This window comes from Lepidochelys olivacea, assembly GCF_965140295.1.
Source record: "Lepidochelys olivacea isolate rLepOli2 genome assembly, chromosome: 6".
In the NCBI taxonomy this organism is placed as follows: Eukaryota; Metazoa; Chordata; order Testudines; family Cheloniidae; genus Lepidochelys; species Lepidochelys olivacea.
Window position 1 is genome coordinate 65966166 of NC_140416.1, and position 19936 is coordinate 65986101.

The 19936-nt window shown below is 41.5% G+C and overlaps 1 protein-coding gene across 1 annotated transcript; it reads left to right on the plus strand.

The window, feature by feature from the left end:
- Positions 1–378: 378 nt before the first annotated feature.
- On the plus strand, positions 379–16659 carry LOC311521471 (cytosolic phospholipase A2 zeta-like; the record flags this gene model as incomplete). Its single annotated transcript, XM_084629805.1, has 12 exons — positions 379–468; positions 4440–4477; positions 5871–6006; positions 6543–6679; positions 8014–8236; positions 9073–9187; positions 10055–10192; positions 10535–10642; positions 12284–12478; positions 13386–13552; positions 14990–15176; positions 16439–16659. 12 exons carry the CDS (start codon positions 379–381, stop codon positions 16657–16659), a joined length of 1755 nt encoding a protein of 584 aa, XP_084485931.1.
- Between the last annotated feature and the right edge of the window lie 3277 nt (positions 16660–19936).

Here is a 19936-nt window from a genome sequence, read left to right on the forward strand (position 1 = left end):
ACTGGTGTGAATTGGGTAGGTCAGAATTGTTTATGTAACTTTAGCTTGTAATTTTTAATGTTTCAAAGTTAGTGAGATTTTTAAGGAGATCTTATCGTTACATCTTTTCCTGAATTGCATGGCTCAACCTGAACTGAGACATAATAAAGTTTTTGTTATTGGGTAATAAAACCACCAGCCATTTTTACTCATTTGAACAGTGAACATATGGTTTTGTATTAGTCAGTAGCACACAGCTGAGTGATATGTTTTTATAACAAGTGTACAGCACCTTGAGTGATGGAAGGATGCTTCTATAAATGTATACAAATAGTTACATTTCTCTGTATGTAAACCAAGCATTTTAATTCCTAGGAGGGATGGAGTGAGGATCTGAAAATGCACACTGCACGCTTAGGGACGGGAGCAATCCCCCTTGCAACACTTCCTCTTGGACAGGAAGTTGAAATTAGCGTTCCACTAGGAAAGGTAATAGTCTCTCTTTCTATGCACAGGTTTTTTAGGGGCATGGAAATGGTGGACTAAGTTAAGCTTTGTGCATTTAAGTTCTATGTTGTCTTTCTGTTCTGTTAGTGTTGGTTTTTTAAAGCCAGAAGAATTTGGGGGTATAAACTGTTTTTTACAATGTGTTTATACACCACCCTAGTATAGTGATGCCTGGATCTGACTGGAGCTGCTATGTGCTACAGTAAGAGGGAAGAGAAAGGGATGCATGAGTCAGAGATAGGGAATGGAGGAAGGGGAATGTTGAGGGAGGAGAGGTTTTTGGTTGAGAATAAAGGGACATAAGAAGAAAGTTGGTTGTTAGAGCAAATAAGAAATTTAAAGGGGATAATCAGAGGGGGACAATATTATAATGGAAGTGAAGGGTAGGAGTGAATGAGGGGACTGATAGGGATAAGCCTACCACTATCTCTCCCTTTGTGCCTTTCATTTTCCCTTTACTAATTACTCCTGTCCTCTCACACTTACCTGACCTTCGGTTTGGAATGCGGTTTGGTTCAGAAGTCCTATCCACTTTGGCCTGCCTGACAGGTTGCTAGAGAGCAGATGTGCTCTGGTAAATGTTCTGGATTCAACTGTGGAAGCCCATGGTATCTAACCCCTTATATACTGTCTGTCTCTCCTAATGAGCAGTCACTCGCATGTTATTGCTTCCTCACAGTAAAGTTGGAGCGGTCATCTCTGAAATGTGGGAAATAGGAGGAAGGAGTGAAATCTCATCTACAATTCATGGGTTAATTTAAAGCATCAAATAAAACAGAGCAAAACTATGTATAAATTCATTGAACCCTGTTTTTTTCCTATTCAGTTCACCATTTTCTCTGTCTGGTCTTGCTGGTCAAGGACCTCTTTATGGAGATGGGAAGAAATGAGATGTTCATGTTGACTTGAGATGAGCAATCACAAGAAGTATTTTGCATGCCCATGGACTCTGGAAGAGAGATCTGGTGTTGCACTTGCCTAGCCCTGTTCCTCTCTTAAGAGGAGGAGACAGAGGCTAGTGTTGGTTGAGCACAGATCTGGTAGCTCAGCAACTAAACCTCCCTCTGTCGATCTGGCTGTGGCTTGTCTCGTGTTTACATTCTCTTACTCACTCCCTCCTCCGGGCCCTTGGCTCTCTGCAAGAGCAATGTGCTGCATCTGCGTAGGCAATCAAGTCAAGCGTATTAGTCTAAATGTCTTAACCATTCAATAGCTGAGGGAAGGGCATTGTACAAGTCCATGCAGGAACCAGGCAGCCCTTGCTGATGGGTGTACCCTGCAGCTTTGTTGCCTATATCTTCTCACTGGCTGCAGTGGCAAAGTGGGGAGTCACAAAGGCCCCATTTAGAGTCATTAGCAGCATATTTTAACACTCCACATCTGAAGAGATTGAGCTTTACCCAAAGATGGTGTGCAAGGTCAAACACATGGGTTTATTGGATCTGTCACAAGATATATACTGACTATATTTTTGTGCTTATAATCTCTATGGTTACATTGATGGCTTTTCTCATCACACAGTGTTGTCATCTTCAGTGAACTGTTAGGAGGAGCCTCCAGCATCTTCTGTCACATGAGCTGTGATGTCCGAAAACCTCTGTTATATAAACTTTCATGTTCAAAACCTTTTGCCATGTTGACTCACATGCTGAAGATGGGATTATGTGAATGAACTAAATTAGCTCTTTTTGTTAAAATTTGTCAAAATCCATGTATTTATTGCCTTAACCAGCATTCCAGTTACCAACTCCGCTCCTGCCCTGCCCCCATTCTAACCCCTTCCCCAAAGTCCCCGCCCCAACTCCACCTCCCCCTTCCCCATTGGACTCCTTTCTCAAATCCCCGCCCTGGCCCCGCCTCTTCCCGGCCTCCTCCCCTGAGTGTGCCTTGTTCCTGCTTCTCCTCCCTCCCTCCCTCCTGGAGCTTGTTACGCCACGAAACAGCTGTTTCACGGCAGCAAGTGCTGCGAGGAGAAGCAGGGACGCAGCATGCTCAGGGGAGGAGGTGGAGGTGAGGTGAGTTGGGGCGGATCGGGGAGCTTGGCTGCCAGTGGGTGCAGAGCACCCACCAATTTTTCTCCGTGGGTGCTCCAGCCCCGGAGCATCCACAGAGTTGGTGCCTATGCTGACTATACAAACCCCAAAGGGCCAGCCACATTGCCAGGTCAATATTAGGTTGTATCTTACCCAAAATACTGCACTGCCTGCCAGCCAATCCTTTAGTGTCTAAAACTAAAGGTTTATTTTAAAGAAAAAGGAAAGTACAAGAAGAGACTTGTTAAAAGATAAAGCACTTAGATACACCCAGAGACTTTAAAGTCCAGATATCAAGTTCTTAGCAGTATTGGTGAGTTTTCTGGCTTGAAAATCCCGCTGGAACACATCCACAGCTTGGATGGGTCATTCAGTCCTTTGTTCAGAGCTTCAGTTTGTGGAAAAGTTACTCCAGAGGTAAGAAGCAGGATTGAAGACAAAAAGCAGACTATGCAGCTGCCCTTTATATTCCTTTTGCCATGTGGCTTGTACTTTGTGTCTTCACAGCCCATGGGCACGGAAAAGCCTTAAAGCCTCTGTCCATAGGTATGCCCCTAGAAGTCCTGCTGACTCACAGGGTGTATTCCCTGGCTCCTTTCAGTGGATTCATTGTACAACTGATGACCCTTGATGGGCCATAGCTAAGTAGTGCTGATGCCAATCTGTCTGGGGGTGTCACCCAAAAACAAAGCACAAGTTTGGAAATACAGATATACCCTACATATCTATAACACATAATAACAGGTGATACAAACATAAACAAAATTATCATACTTGGCAAATGGTAACATTTTGGCAGATACCTCACAGGACGTATCTGGTCAGATTCCTTGCAATTTTATAATATTGGTATCAACAATATCATAGTGTCCCACATATTCTATACATTATATACAAGGAACCGCTGTGTTCCTTTATGGTGACTTTATTGCTAGCTTTTCATGTTTTATTAATCTACAATAAGGACCTAACCACATCAGCCACACTATCAGGGGCTTATTTCACCTGCACATCTACCAATGTGATACATGCCATCATGTGCCAGCAATGCCCCTCTGCCATGTACATTGGCCAAACCGGACAGTCTCTATGCAAAAGAATAGATGGAAACAAATCAGACATCAAGAATTGTAACATTCAAAAACCAGTAGGAGAGCACTTCAATCTCCCTGGGCACTCAATAACAGACTTAAAAGTGGAAATTCTTCAGCAAAAAAACTTCAAAACCAGACTTCAACGAGAAACTGCAGAACTGAAATTAATTCGCAAACTGGAGACCATCAAATTAGGCCTGAATAAAGACTGGGAGTGGACTGGTCACTACAAAAAATAATTTTCCCTCTGCTGATACTCTTACCTTCTTGTCAACTGTTGGACATGGGCGACGTCCACCTTGATTGCATTGGCCTCGTTAGCACTAGAAAAGTAATTTTCCCTCTCTTGATATTCACTTTCTTGTCAACTGTTGAGAATAGGCCACTTCCACCTTAATTGAATTGGCCTCATTAACACTGACCCCCCCACTTGGTAAGGCAACACCCATCTTTTCATGTGCTGTAATATTTATACTGCGTACTGTATTTTTCACTCCATGCATCTGATGAAGTGGGTTTTAGCCCACGAAAGCTTATGCCCAAATAAATTTGTTAGTCTCTAAGGTGCCACAAGGACTCCTCATTGTTTTTGCTGATACAGACTAACACAGCTACCACTCTGAAATAAAGGTCACTCTGACTAAAGCATACATTTGTTCTTTGTGTATGGTGAAAACATAACATGGCCTGTCTTCGAGTTGGCTTTACTTCTGGATAGATTTTGTATAATATTTTTATGATAAGCTGTGGGAATTCTTTATGCTTCACAGGTGAGACTGTCTGTAAAACTTTCCTTTTTGGTTCAGGATTGTTCCTTCTTTTCCAGGGGCAAGGTGTGGATCTGACTGTGAAGGTTGAAGAGAGGTGCGTCAGATACCCAGAAATTCCTAAAAGAACATATGATAAGCAAATACTGTTCTCATTTATAAACTATCTTGGTAACTGTTTTACCTGTCTCAGTCACACTTACAGTTCATTTTACCTGACTGTCTCAAGTGAAAAAAGGTTCCTAATGTTGAGGGGTTTTTTCTTGTGTTGTATCAGTTCACTGTAACTTTACTGTAGAATCAGTTTTCCTTGTATTTGAAACGTATTTTATCTGTGGGCTCAGAAAAAGAACTGAAGTTCTAACCAACTTGGGGCTGAGTGCTGAAGAGTTGCTTACGGAAGTCAAATCTGAAAAAGTTGCTTCAAATGATAATATGCGGATTTGTCTACAAACTAACGCATGTATGGGCTCATGGGCAGGAGAGCTGGCACTCAGCTCCAAACAGTACAATGTGTGTGTCGTCGTTGGTAGGTTATATTTTTTCAATGTAGAGCTGATTCCTGTTTTAGGCATGGTCTGAAGATAGTATAAACCACACATCATGTCATTAAGACACATTTAATATACCTGTTGAACGTTTGACTTTCCTCTAACCAGAGTTTACATCTGCCTTTTTCAGAGAGGTTGTTACAATTCTTTTAGACCTATTAATACCTCTATTGAGATCCATGAGCATTCAGAAAATATGAAAGGAGTCAGCCCTGTTTCAAAGAGCTTATGGTGTAAAAAGGCAAAATGCAAAGCAGGGCTGTGGAAGGGATACAGCTTAAAAGTGAAGTGACTGCATAATCTTGTAAGTGGAAGAACATCAGAACTAACTTTAGTTGTTTTGCTGATGCCTTGCTTCTATCTGTTCCCTGATTTGTAATACATTTATCTAAAGAGTGTATATTCTGCTTTTTTGGCTGTATAAAAGTTTTTATCCTCATTTATCATCTGAGAAATGGTATAGGTGATTGAACAGACTTGTCAGGTACAATTTTTTAAATATTGTATTTTGTTTTTAATGTTTAATTATCTGATGGAAGAGAGCAAGGTTGGAAGTTTCATTTTTGTGAGGCTATCCTCATGATGTGAGGCCTTTCAGATGGTCTTGAAGGAAGGGTGAAGTTTGGTTTGGAATGCTGAAGTGAGAAAACTGTTCCAGAGATGGGACAAACTGTGCTTTTTTTTTTATGGCTCTTATCACTTGGACAGCTTGGTTCTTTAAAAACAGATACTAGTAAAACATAAACAAGAATGCAACACAGGTATGAATGAAAACCAAGGAAAAATAAATGCATTTAATTTTTTCTCAGCTGGTCTTAACTGGTGAGGCAGGGTACAAAATCAGAGAGGTGGTCTCAAGTAATAAGGGCTTTCTGAAAGTTCATCTCTCTCTTTTGCCATTCTTGTTCTCCCTCACTCTCCTCTTGCTTGTGGGAGTAGCTCTCAGGATCTTGATGTACGCATCAGTTTTGACCTCTGTAAAGGAGAGAGAGAATTTTTGGACATGAGGAAGAAAATAGTTTCTGATGCCCTAAAGAAGACACTTGGTTTGCCAGAGGAGCCCAAGAAAGATGAGGTATGAAATTCCCATTTTAGAGAACTCTGTCCTTTGTGACTAGTTTTAGGGGGAGATAACTGTGCTGTCAGTGAACCTCAGCTTTATGGAAAATAGATTGTAAGCACACAGATTTTGAAAAAGCAGTTCAGAATGCAAGACACAGTCACTGCTTGGATTTACAGTAGTAGAACAGGGACAAACAACCCAGAAAAAAACAGGAGAAAGCTATCTGAGCTGCTAATAGTCCCTGTTTTCTGTCCAAAATGGCTGCTCAGACTCCCAGATCAAATTACAGAGGCTAAATCAGCAGAAGATTTGGACATAGTGGGCTCAGATTTTTAATGTCAACAGAGCCCTTTCATAGGAATACTTATCTGTCTAACTACCTCCCATATTTTATTTTTGTTTATAATGAGAAAATCCATGAAATGAAACCTAAAACCAAATGACCGTGTGTGTGTGTGTGCGCGCGTGTAATTTAATACATATGCATGCAATGTAGTATATTCAATTGCATATGTTTTTCATAGCCTTTCATTCTTCTATTCTGGTAGATCCCTGTAGTGGCAGTAGTGGGATCAGGAGGTGGGATGAGAGCCATGACTGCTTTCTATGGCAATCTATCAGGACTCCAGCAGCTTGGTCTCTTGGATATCCTGATGTATATGTCTGGAGTCTCAGGATCTACCTGGTATGTAACTGGAACTTTTTCCCCATAGTCCTTCGACCTGAGAACTCAAGTCAGGATAGTCTGGGGAATGATACTCTATTGACACAGTTTACTTTTACCAACATGGATGATTCAGTGATAAGCTCATATATTTCCATAGTCTCTGTTGTTCACCTGATACCTTATTTAATTATCCTTCAAATTTCTGAAGTTTGTCTATAGATGCCCATTCAAGTTCTGGGTGCCTCTCCCATAAATTAAAAATCACAGAATAAATATAACCAGAGGACTGCCCATAAATAAACCCACCTTGGTCCACCCCCTCTCAACCACCTTAACTAAGGGAGGAAAAAGGTGAGCTTTGCAGCATGCCCAGTAGGTTAAGAAATCTGGGCTCTGGTAGATCATGTGGGGACAAATTCCAGAATCAAGGGCCCCACACAGGGGATGCCCTATCAGAAGCACCTTGTTGTTCATATTGAGGGAGCTCCAGCTTAAGCACCCCTTATGATCTCCATTGTGACAGTAGATCACAGGGAGAGATGGGATCTGAGTAGCCTCCCTCCTTCCCCCAAATCAGTGACAAAAAGGAGAAGCAGGAAAGTAAGTTATAATATCTTTGCCCCGCCTTTTTTTAAAGTGAGCATTTTTCTTCAATCCATACAATATTTTCATTAACATAATTCTTATCAAAAGGTTTCAAACTACTTGCAGTTTGATTGAGCCAGATCCATCTCTCTGGGGCCCTAATCCCTTTGCCACTGAAAGTCATCTTTCTAAGAAACGAGGTTTTAGTGATATCAGGTTTGTAGCAGAAAAATCAAGGGACAAGCCCATGTAGCATTAAAATATATCGGTTTGTAGAAAGGTATGTAAAGTATGGCTAGGTATTAATTAAAAATAATGTGAATTAAGTTAGAGGGAAGGTGCTGTAAAGGGGGTGTGTTTCTGCCTAAAGTAGTCTGAGATACTGAGGTAAAGAAAAGAGGGCACACAGGAAACCCAAGACATTAGATGACCATGGTAATCGATGCTTTAGGAAAGTTTCTTCATACTAATAATTAATTAGGTTGTTACTGAAAGTCTGCGGGTGTGCACAGAGATATGATATTAAGACTTTAAGAGAATGCAGTTTTGAGGCCCAAGCTGTGACCTATCATAAAATTGTTTAATAGGAAAGATTCCAAGGTGTGCTATAGACTATACATTTAATATGTTCTTAAATAAAAACAGAGATGTTACTTTCAGTTCTGTTCAAATCACAATGTGGGGAGGGCAGTCATCTTTCTCCAGACATTTGGCATATTGTGTAATAATTTGTTGTTGACTGAAAACCTTGGTGGACATTTTACTAGGTGTTTGTCTAAACTCTACAAAGACCCTCACTGGTCCCACAAAGACCTCAAGGATGCAATTAGCGTTGCTCGGAAACTCGTGACCAGCAGCAAAGTGGGGGCGTTTTCTGCTGAACGACTGGTGTATTATTTCCAGCAGCTGATCTTGTTGGAGAAAGAAGGACGGAAGGTCACACTCACGGATTTGTGGGGCCTTATCATAGAATATTTCTTACAACAGAAGGTAATGAGAGTCCTGGATGTGAATGGTTTGTCTTCAGAATAGGAGTTTAACAAACCTGTTTGAAGCCTCCGGCAACTTATCTCTTCAGACTTGTGGGACACTTTTTAAACTTCTCCTAGACATAAACAGAATTTTACAGGAGAAATGAAAACTTTAAATAATATCCAACACTGAGTAAAGCCCCATGTGATTATCCTATGTTAATCATAAACCTATTCCATGCTAATATTATAGTAATTATCCTATGATGATCATAAATACATAGCATTTTGTATTTTCAAAATGCTCTACAACCATTAGCTGACTCATCTTCATAACACCTCTGAGATAGATAAGCATTGCCTCTTTTTGCGGATGGCGTAGCTCTGACACAGATTGGTTATATTACTTGTCTAAGGCCACATGATGAATAAGGGACAGATAGGATTAGAACTCCAGAATCCCTGGCCCACAGTATTTTCCTCAGTAGGTATGTGCGTCTAGTACTTTGTATTTGCTTTTATGTTTTTCATTCTCTCTCTCCTGATGCCTAAAGGAGCCATTTATGAGGACTAAACACTGTGAGATTTAGTTTTTTCTCATATTATTTCAATTTCTGGATTGTGGAAATATTGAAAGATGAGATCATGTCATGAGTTCGACAAATTACTCCATGAGGTTTTAAAAAAGCCCATGAAAAACTAAAAAGAATTTGCTTGAGAATTTCCTCTGAGTTCACTATTCATGCTGTGTGATTGGTCACATCTGTCACATGGCATTGCGAGGGCAAGAGGAACCTTCTATTTAAAGGCAAAACTGAACACCAAAGTGATATGACTTTTCCTTGCCATATCCAGCAGGATCCATCGAAGCTGTCTGACCAGCAGTCAGCAGTCAGGTGGGGACAGAACCCCTTCCCCATCTATGCAGCTGTCAATGTGAAGCCCAATGTCGGTAGCCATGAATTTACAGGTATAAAATAAAGTGGGTTTTTCCCCCCTCTAAAATCTGTAAATAGCATTTTCCCCCCAGTTTTAATTATTTATGTCCTTGTTCCCAGTCTCAAATCTTGTCGCAGCATAGTAATGATTGTGGGTAGCAACATAAATTCTCCTTCATATCCTTGCTACTGTGAATTTACTGGGTGAAATCCTGTTCCCATTAAACTCTCAATGGGAGATTTGCCATTGACTCCACTGGGGCTAGGGTTTCACCCATTATGTATACCTAACTTTTCATGCCTTTTCAATATTTGTAATGATGTGTTCAATCGCACATCTTCTCTTGAATTGTACTTGGCAATCCTAATTATAATGCTAAGATATTGGTTTGTTTTTGGATGTATCTCTCCGTGGGCATGTGCACATCTTTATTTGATGTTTGTTTGGTTTTTGTCTCCAACACACTTTTGAATGATGATATGATGGATTGACATTTTGTTTGGCTGATTTGAAAATCCCATTACTTAATTATTTCTGTTAGTAGCAGGATAATACTTCTTTAAATTCATTCTTCATCCCTTTTGCCGCCATTAAAAAATATCAACTTGTGATGCTGGTGAAAAGTCTTAATAGTGAATTCCCATGAATCTGTTAAATAAATCTCCTGTCAATCATATTGCTGTCATGCCATAAGTAAGATGTATGTGGTAGAATCTCCCCTCAGGGCATTAAAGCATTGTTATCTGGGAGGGTTAACCTTTACCAGCATAGGCATTATTGGTATGGATTAAGAAACTGAATTATTCTCTCTTAGCCATTCTCATGGGAATGAGGAGGGGATGAATATGTTTATCCAAGTGTATTTGTGAGATAATTATCTCGGTTAACCCTTTCACAGAGTGGTGTGAGTTCACACCCTATGAGTTTGGTAGCCACAAGTATGGAGCCTTTATCTGCATAGAAGACTTTGGCAGTGAATTCTTCAATGGGCTGCTGCTTGGGAAGTGTCTGGAGCCCAGAATTTGTTTTCTGCAGGGTAAGATCTGATGCTGCTAGAAACACTCCTATTGTGCTTTATAGCAACTGTAATTTGATGCACATTGATGAGAGGGTTAAGAATAATCGGATATTTAATTGTTAGTGACTTATATCAACAGCTGTACAGTTGCATAAGATGTTGCCCCTGGAGACTGTTAGGCATTTAACCACACTCTGTGTTCTTAACTGAACAAGACTTTTATTAAAGATAATCTGTCCTATCCCAATTTTGTCCTGCATATGATGCATATCTGATATGGTGAAATTGAAATTGGTCATGCTGTTCAGTGCCTGAGACGTCTAGGGAACCTAAATTAATACTTTCCTTGTTCCTTTTCAGGAATATGGGCCAGTGCCTTTGCTGCCAATCTAGATGAAATCTGGGAAGAAGTGATTTCTTCAAAAGTTGGCTTTCTAGAATCTCTGAAAGATGCCATCAAAGCTATAGGTAAACAATAGACAGAGATTGGGCTTTCCTTAGTCGTATGAAAGGGCCTTGAAAATAACTCCTCCATTCAAGGAAGTAACCTCTTCTCACAACATAAAAGAAGATAATTTAGGAGGGCCTTAACAGCACTGTCTACTGGTAGCCCATTTAGTTTAGATTATAGGAACATTATGTGTGGGATTGACAGTGGAGATGATAAAGGATAATACAGTTTCTAATACAAGAGATAATATAAGTTCTCCTTACCAGTATAATGAAGAAAAAGAGAAAATGCGCAGCACCACAACTTTCTGAAACTTCACAACAGCATCAGATTCTGGACATATTTACACTACAACTATTATGGAGTCAGAGGATTTGGCAATATCACAATTGTCCCCTGCAGCACTTGCAATATGTCTGATGTTTGTAGTTTAGATAAGTACTTATCTATGTCCCCTTCACCAGATGAAAACCATGCAGTGTTCAAAGTGGGGACATGGGTGGGCCCCACTTATACTAGAGATTTTAACTCTAGTATAAAGGTTGGAGCCAATTGTGTCTTGTTTTCTCAACATTCTATTGTAGGCAGGGGTGAAAGTAACTTAAAGGACTTACTGATACGCTTGAGTCCTGAGCAGGGGGCATGGCTTTGACCGGAAGGGGCAGGGCCTCAACCGGAAGAGGTGTGGCCTTTAGAGCCCCAGGATTTAAAGGGCCCAGTGCTCCAGATGTGGTAGTGGTGGCTGGGAGCCTTGGGCCCTTTAAATCACTGCGGGAGCTACCACCTGCAGAGGCGACTGGGAGCCCGAGGGCTCGGGGGCCCTTTAAATCACTGCCCGAGCCCCACTGCCAGAGCTCTGGGGTAGCAGTGGCGGCTAAGGGCTCTGGTGGTGATTTAAAGGGCCAGGTGCTCCCAGCCACCACTACCCGCAGCGGAGCCCCAGGCCCTTTAAATTGCTGAAGGAGTCCTGGTGGCTCCCAGCTGCTGCTGCTACCCCTGGCAGCGGGGTTTGGGCAGCGATTTAAAGGGCCTGCGGCTCTGCTGCGGTAGCCCCAGGCCCTTTAAATCATCTCCGGGGGAAGCTGGTCCAGTCCGGCGCACTAACTCTTACCAGTATGCTATACTGGACCATAACGGCTTTAAATTGCCTTTAAATTGCTGAAGCCCCTGGGGTCGCAGCGGTGGCCAGGGTCTCCGATGGTGATTTAAAGGGCCTGGGGCTCCCAGCTGCCACTATCGGCCGCCTCTGCTACCTGGGGGCTCTGGCAGCAGGGCTCTGGTGGCAATTTAAAGCCCCTGCTCCAGCTGCTGCCAGGAGCCCCAGACCCTTTAAATCACCGCCTAGGAAAGCTGGTCTGGTACAGCGCACTGGCTCTTGCCTGTATGCCGTACTGGACCATACCGACTTACTTTCACCTCTGATTGTCGGTGGAGGCTTAATAATACCAGTCATTTTTTAAAAATATTGCTTAAGGTGTTAGCTACATGAGCCCTGCTGAAGACAGTAGCAGTTGTGTTTAAAATCCCAGCTGTTGTAAGGGGAAATGTCAGTATAAAATGGCTGGCATCTTGAACTCGGGGTAAAATGGTCAGGGAATTGTGAAATTTGAGCTTGGATACAGAGATCTGAATTCTGATTTGTTTGTTTCTTTCTGCAGATGAGGCTCAAGGACGCCAGCCTCTGGACCCCTCACAATTAGAAAAGCGAATGGTCATGCCAGGTGGAGCCTTCTCACATTTATTTCAAGATGTATTTAAGTCCCGCTTCTCTGCTGGGGAAAACATTAACTTCATGCGTGGACTGTACCTTCACAGGGACTACGTCAATGCCAAGGAGTTTGTGGCCTGGAAAGGTGGGTAACAAGATTCTGTGTGAGAGAAACCAGGCTGTGTGTCAGAGGAATTGGGGACAGTTAGGAAGAGAAAGATGACGAGTCAGTGACAATGCAAGTATGTGTTATCCAAGTACATACTGCTGTAAAGCTTATAAAATGGGCAAGATGCTGCTCGGAGCAAACCATTCAGTTGGCAGTATAGAAGGCTGCTCAAAATGCAGTTGTTGTCTAAAACAAGTTAAAAACATATTTTGTCTGCTGCCACTGGGGTTTGTGTAACCAGATCTCCATGAGTAAAATCACCAACACCACCAATGGAAACGCTGTTGGCCAAATGCAGTCTTCCTTTACAAACAGGCAACCACAATGACAGGGTTGTACTTGTGTATATGACAGCAGACTTGGGCTTATATACTTCAGAGCAAAACCATCCCAAATCCCTTTTGACTGTATTGGAAATTGCCATATAGGAAAGTTATCTCTCCCAGTAGGAAGGATGGGCTTGTGCTTACGGCACTGGATCAGGACTAAAGAGATCTGGGTTCTGTTTTGAGCTCTGCTACTGACGCTCTATGGGCAAGTCACTTAATCTCTCTTTCATACCTTAAAGGGGTGTTGTGATGATAGAATAGTTAATGCACGTGAGATGTTTGGTTCCTGTGGTGGTGGTTGCTTATAAGCTTTTCTGTGGTGCTCAGATATAGGTCTTTTTTTATTTGTCTTGTTTTGCTGAGTGTCCAGGGTGGAGGCAACTTAGTTTGATTTGGTGGTGGGTGGGTGTTGGGGTGTGGGAGTACAGTTAATGTAATTCCAGGGTATTTAAACATTTCTCCTTAGGGTCTCACATGGTTTTCACCTTTTCTCTGAAATTAGACTGACGTGTTTTGTGTACTTCAGTGACCAGTATGATTTTGGGGTCTTTCAGGCACTCACCAGGATGCCTTTCCCAACCAGCTAACTCCAATGGAACACAATCTGTACTTGGTAGATGGGGTTTTTTCTATCAATTCTCCATTTCCTTTGGTGCTTCAGCCAGAGAGAGATGTAGATGTCATCTTTTCATTCAACTACTCTTGGGAAGCTCCATTTGAGGTGAGAGACAAAACGGAGCAGAATTAGGCAAAGACATGTGTCTACTGCCTAGGACATAATGGATGAAATCAGAATGGTCAAATGCCCTATTTAGACATATCTCAATGACTGAGAGCATTATTACTGGGTATAATGCATTATACAACCTTTTGTCAAGTTTTGGGGCTTGCTGCAGAAATTACTGGGTGAAATTTTGTGGCCTGTTATGCAGGAGACCAGATTAGACCATGCAGGAGACCAGATTAGATTATCAGATTAGATTATCATATTATATCATATAGATAATCATATTAGATTATCATATTTATCCCTCTGGCTTTAAAATCTATGAATCTGTAGATAATTGGTTTGAATCCAAGATCAATTCAGTAGATTTCCAACTGTTGGCTGTTTGGTGATTTATCTGAAATAAATTGATGATCTCAGTCCAGTTCCTGATGGACAAATATCAGTCTAAAAATAACCATTTCCATATGAGATGAACCATTTTTTTCTATACTTACAATGCCATGTTAAATGAACATATGTACATTTAGAAATTTTACATGACCCTGCACATTCTGGGCTCTGAGGGCCTGGGCCTGTGACATAGATTTAAAAACACAAGGAAGAGAAGTTTCAAAGCAAATTTCTCATCCCTCAAACTGCCAGTGTGTGACACCAACAATCAAAATGTGTGACAAATGACCAAAATGTGGGACACAATAATACACAGATTAAATATATTATTAGATTGAATATATATATATATATATATATATATATATATATATATAAGCATGTTTGAAGGATGTTTTCTCACTGTGTTACTTAAATAAACAAAAAAAAAAAAAAAAAAGAAAAATGGAAAAAATTAATTCTATTGCTTGCCATAAAAAAATCCTCTGGCATATGGATCATAAGCAGAGTTTGAACTCTGGATTTTCACATTCCCAGCACAAGCCTTTACTTGAGTTACAGGAATAATTGCTCTTCTCTGTGTGGAGCAGCCAGTACAGGGGGATGCGACATGACACACATTTTGCTAGTGGGTTGCCCAGCTGTTGGCTAGACAGCAATAGAATATTGGAGACTGGAATCCTGGGTTCTGTCCCTGGCTTTGGGAGGGGGCTATTTTTTAGTGGTTAGAGATAGGAATAGCCAAATCAAACAGCTACATTGTTATCATTGATGATAACATTTATATTACAATAGTACCTGGAGGCTGAGGTTGAAGTCCCACTGTGTTAAGCCCTATGTAGACATACTCTTTTGAGCTCTTCTGTAAATCTGGCCATGAGGTCAGAATGGGAACTTTGGAGTGCTGTGCACTTGAAAAATCTCATCTTTATTTAGATGCCTAAATGGGAGCTGAGCACTTTTGAATATCTGGCACCACCTGATTTTTAGATCTTATCCAGTAAAGAAAATAACTTTACTTTTGTCTTCTGAGTTCAGGTGCTGCATCAGGCTCAGAAGTATTGTGAAGAACGGGAAATCCCCTTTCCACACATTGTTGTGAGTGAGACAGATAAGCAGAAGCCCAAGGAGTGTTATATGTTCATGGATCCTCAGAATCCAAAAGTTCCCATAGTGCTTCACTTTCCATTGGTGAACAACACATTCCAGAAATACAAGGCACCAGGTAAGGAAGTATGTAGGAGAGGTTCAATTATACAAGGTGCTGAGAATTTTTCGCCCCATAGTCGGGAGATGCTTAGGGCTCAATCCTGTAAGGTGCTAAGAACCTAAGGCTTACTTACCTAAGGTTTACTTCTTGCATACCTAAGGCTTGCATACTGCATATGTACTGCAGCATAACTACATCACTGAGGGGTGTGAAAAATCCACCCCCGTGGGTGATATAGTTATACCGACCTTAACCCCCATGTGGACTGTGCTATGTGGGTGGAAGAGCTTCTCCCACTGACATAGCTTATAGAGGTGGGAGAGCTCTCTCCTGTCAGCTTAGAACATCTTCCCCAGACATGCTTCAGCAATGCAGCTGCAAATTTGTAGTGTAAACCTGCCCTACAAGAAGAATCATTGGGAGCAGTAACTATATATTGGACATTGGCCACCAAAATATCCATCTTCAATATCTCAAGAAAATATGATTCATATGCTACTTAAAGTGATTAAATATTTATATTATTAAATGCACAAATATGAAGGTTGTGCGTTCCCTACTCTAGCTGGTGGAACAGACCATCTGTTTAAAACTGTTTTAATGTATTCAAATATTCCAAAGTAGTTTTTGTTATATAGAGTGTATTTGTTCAGGTGTGCTGTTAGTCCAGTTTTCAGTAGCCCTCTTTACTCCATTACCAGAGAGTCTCAGTTGCTTGGGGTTGGAGCTTCTGTCATAGCTTTGGCCTCATTTTTAAAATGTTGTAGTCTGTTTAAGCTGAAATTTTGTATTAGGATAATGACTGTGGGCCCTGAGGTGTTTGGTTTTATGAACAGTAACAACATTGGCATATGGAATTGTATTGTCCAAAGGTTTGAATGCAAAGCTGAAGAGTACTGGGGATAAGGGACTCTGGGTTCCCCTCTGTAGCTGAAAAAGTTATGAATTAAAATCATTCACACTGCCTGTGAGATAGGAACCAAGTATAGGGCTTGAAAATCACACTTGGTTAAAGTGCTTCAAACACACCTATTTCACCTTGTCAGGAACCTTACCTGCACCCAGTGGCAGGACAAAAGAGCCATCTGCAGAGTCGATGGAGCCGACGATCGGTCGGTCGATCGGTCAGTCGATCGATCGGTCGGTCGAACATCAACTTGTGGGTAGGTTTATGATAAACCATGATGGTAGCACCTCCTTCTGCTCCTGCACAAACATGGGAGTATCTTTTTAAGGGGATCTGTGAAGACTGTTATTGGCTGATTTTCTGTCTGCAGGAGTTGAGCGTGAGACGGAAGATGAGAAATCCTTTGGCAACTTTCCTGTTGAAGGAGAAAAATCTCCTTATCATTCTATGAACTTCACATATCAACCCAATGAATTTGATAGGCTGCTGGAATTAAGCTGCTACAATATTATGAACAACAAGGACGCTATTTTAAAAGCCCTTGATTTGGGCATGAAAAGAAGGGTACTCAAGAATGCCAAAAGGAAATAAGATGCAGCCTTGTATTTAGGATATTGACTGGTTGCAGGGCATTGAATACACGAAAGCTTCAGACAGGAACACCAAAGGACTAAGATATCTGCAAATGACCAACACAGCTGATAACTTAACTATGTTTCATAGCTTCTCCAAATATAGTATGTATCAGCTGGACTTCACTTCTGGGTGAAGTGTATGAATGGAGCTTTAATAATAGCATTAAAATATTTGTGTATGAGCATGTCTGTATGTTCTTACTGAGCTCTTGTGTTCCTGTGCAATGTGTGAACCAATGGGATTAAGCCAGTGATGCTTTTCCATTGATAAATATGTAATGCTGGTAAACTAATCTCCAGAATCCCTATCCTTCAGGGGAAAGAGGGTTTTGCTCCATATTCAGTACCTGTCAGTATGGCATCAAGAAGTGCAGACAGTTGATAGTAAGGGTGTGAGCTTTCTTCAGAGCTCTGCATTGTTTAGCTTTAGAGTTTTTTCCTTTGAAAACATGTTTTAGTGGGTGGTAAAAAATGTACGTACTTCACCTGCTTTTCCTATCTCCAGAAACCATAAATATAGATGCGGCAGATTCAGAAAATATCTGAGCTTTGGGTAAATTCTGGATCCATACTCCACAGTTCTGGTCCCTCTTTAATCTGAATTCATTTAATCTCATCTAATTATTTTGAGATCACTAAACCTAGTAATTTGTACAACTGATTATCCCCGGAGTGTTCTGAATATAAAGGCAAACAGAGAGCGTTGGTTAACAATAGCAGTCCAGCTGTGGTTAAGTTTGAAATAGCCATTCCATTCTAAGAGCAGATCTAGCTTGCCTCTTTCTCAAAAATGTTCCTTGTGGGATAAAATTTGGCTTATTTGTCTTCAGGCTGAAGGTGATTGTTGTTGTTGTGGAAATCTTAAGTAAATCTGAGCTGTTTTTGTATTGTCTCAATGCTGACAGACAAAGATACCAGCTGCTTTTGCAGTTGGGTACTTGTAGCTTAAAACCATTTTTTTGTGTTAAAATGTAAAAATTTGCATCTCTATTGCTTCTACTGAGAAATGTGGCTTAATAAAATAAAATATTGAATTAAAAGTAATTAAGTTCTAATTGATTAAAACTATATATTTGCATACAGTGTACTTTAATTTTCCTCAATGAAATAAATATGTAAGGGATGTGGCCATCTGAGATCCACGTGCACAAATTGCATGTATCAAAATAATACGTAGAATTTACTTTGAGGCTGGTCTTATAGACGATCCATGTGCACTAGTGAGTTGGGGCTTGGCTATACTTGCAGATGTAGAGCGCTGGGACTTAAACCAGCCTTCGGAGACCGCGGCAGGGTGGATAGCAGCAGTCTGCTCTAATATCACAGCAGGTGCCTCTCGGCATCAGCAATTATTGTCCTTGCTTCCTAAAAGAAGTGAGAGAACACAAATGTAACTTGGTTGTGATGTAGAGGTGAAAATAAGCTGGTACGGTATTGTATGGCGTACTGGCAAGAGCTGGTACTCTGTGCTGGACCAGACCGGCTTCCCCAGGCTGGCGATTTAAAGGGTCTGGGGCTCTTGGCAGCGGCCAGAGCTCCTGGCCCTTTAAATCACCACTGGAGCCCTGTTGCTGGACCCCTGGGGTAGCGACTGCAGCCCAGGGCTCTGGTGGTGATTTAAAGGGCCAGTGGATGTAAAGCCCCGGGGGCTCCTGGGTGCTGCTGCTACCCTGGGGCTCGGGGCTCTGGTGGAGATTTAAAGGGCCTGGGGTAGCGGCGGGAGCCCCTGGGGCTCTGTTGGCAATTTAAAGGGCCTGAGGCTGTAAAGACTATGCCTCTTCTGGTTGAGGCCCTGCCCCCTGCTCAGGACTCCGGCGTACCAGTAAGTCCTTTAAGTTACTTTCACCCCCGTTGTGATGTAGCCTTAGAAGTAATACAGTGACAGGGGAATGCAGTTCAGTGATATAAAGCATATTAACCATCTGAAAACCAGGGATCCTTGTCTAGCACAAGATGACATTTGTGTCAGCCAACCAGAGTGCCCAGCCTCAGTGTCACTCAAACCCTTTCTCTTGTGTGACTTGCATCCTAACTTACAATACATGTATTCACATAATTATATTGCAATTCCCTACCTGAACTCAGGTGGCCCTGCCTTAAAAGGATGCTGTCAACTATAATTTTTTAAAGTATTTAAAAAAAAATCCAGTTTCTAATAGGGCACCTTTTAAATAGGATGTCTTGCTTTTGCTTAAAAAATTGAATACGTTACAAAGGGTTTCTTTCTGTTTCTTTGACATTTAAAAAGGTTTTTTCAGCCAGGGAGAAATTGACTATGCAGGAGAAAGAGTGAAACTGACTGTATGTATGCACAGCTCCCACAACACATCTTTCAAGATCCATGGGTCCTACAGATGCTTATCACAACATTTAGTGTACCTCATCCAGTGCACTAAATGCCCCAATAACAAGAAACCAGACAAGCACTATGCTCTCGAGTGAACTCGCACAGGAAAATGATACAAGACAAAAACAGCGTATCACCTGTGGGTGATCACTTTGTATAGCTGAGATATCAGTCCTCATCCTCAAAGGAAACCTGCACAGCACTTTCAAAAGATGAGCCTAAAACACTAAAAATCGTGGTTTTAATAAAAACACTGGATTTATGTCTCCTTACAACAGCATTGTAACCCTCTAACTCCACTTTTTGTTCTATGACTACTGAATGTGATAAAACTTTGCACTGAATGGAGCAGGTCCTCAAAGAATCAATCCTGAAGCACTTGCATGAGAGGAAAGTGATCAGGAACAGCCAGCATGGATTCACCAAGGGAAGGTCATGCCTGACTAATCTAATCGCCTTTTATGATGAGATTACTGGTTCTGTGGATGAAGGGAAAGCAGTGGATGTATTGTTTCTTGACTTTAGCAAAGCTTTTGACACGGTCTCCCACAGTATTCTTGTCAGCAAGTTAAGGAAGTATGGGCTGGATGAATGCACTACAAGGTGGGTAGAAAGCTGGCTAGATTGTCGGGCTCAACGGGTAGTGATCAATGGCTCCATATCTAGTTGGCAGCCGGTATCAAGTGGAGTACCCCAAGGGTCGGTCCTGGGGCCGGTTTTGTTCAATATCTTCATAAATGATCTGGAGGATGGTGTGGATTGCACTCTCAGCAAATTTGCGGATGATACTAAACTGGGAGGAGTGGTAGATACGCTGGAGGGGAGGGATAGGATACAGAAAGACCTAGACAAATTGGAGGATTGGGCCAAAAGAAATCTGATGAGG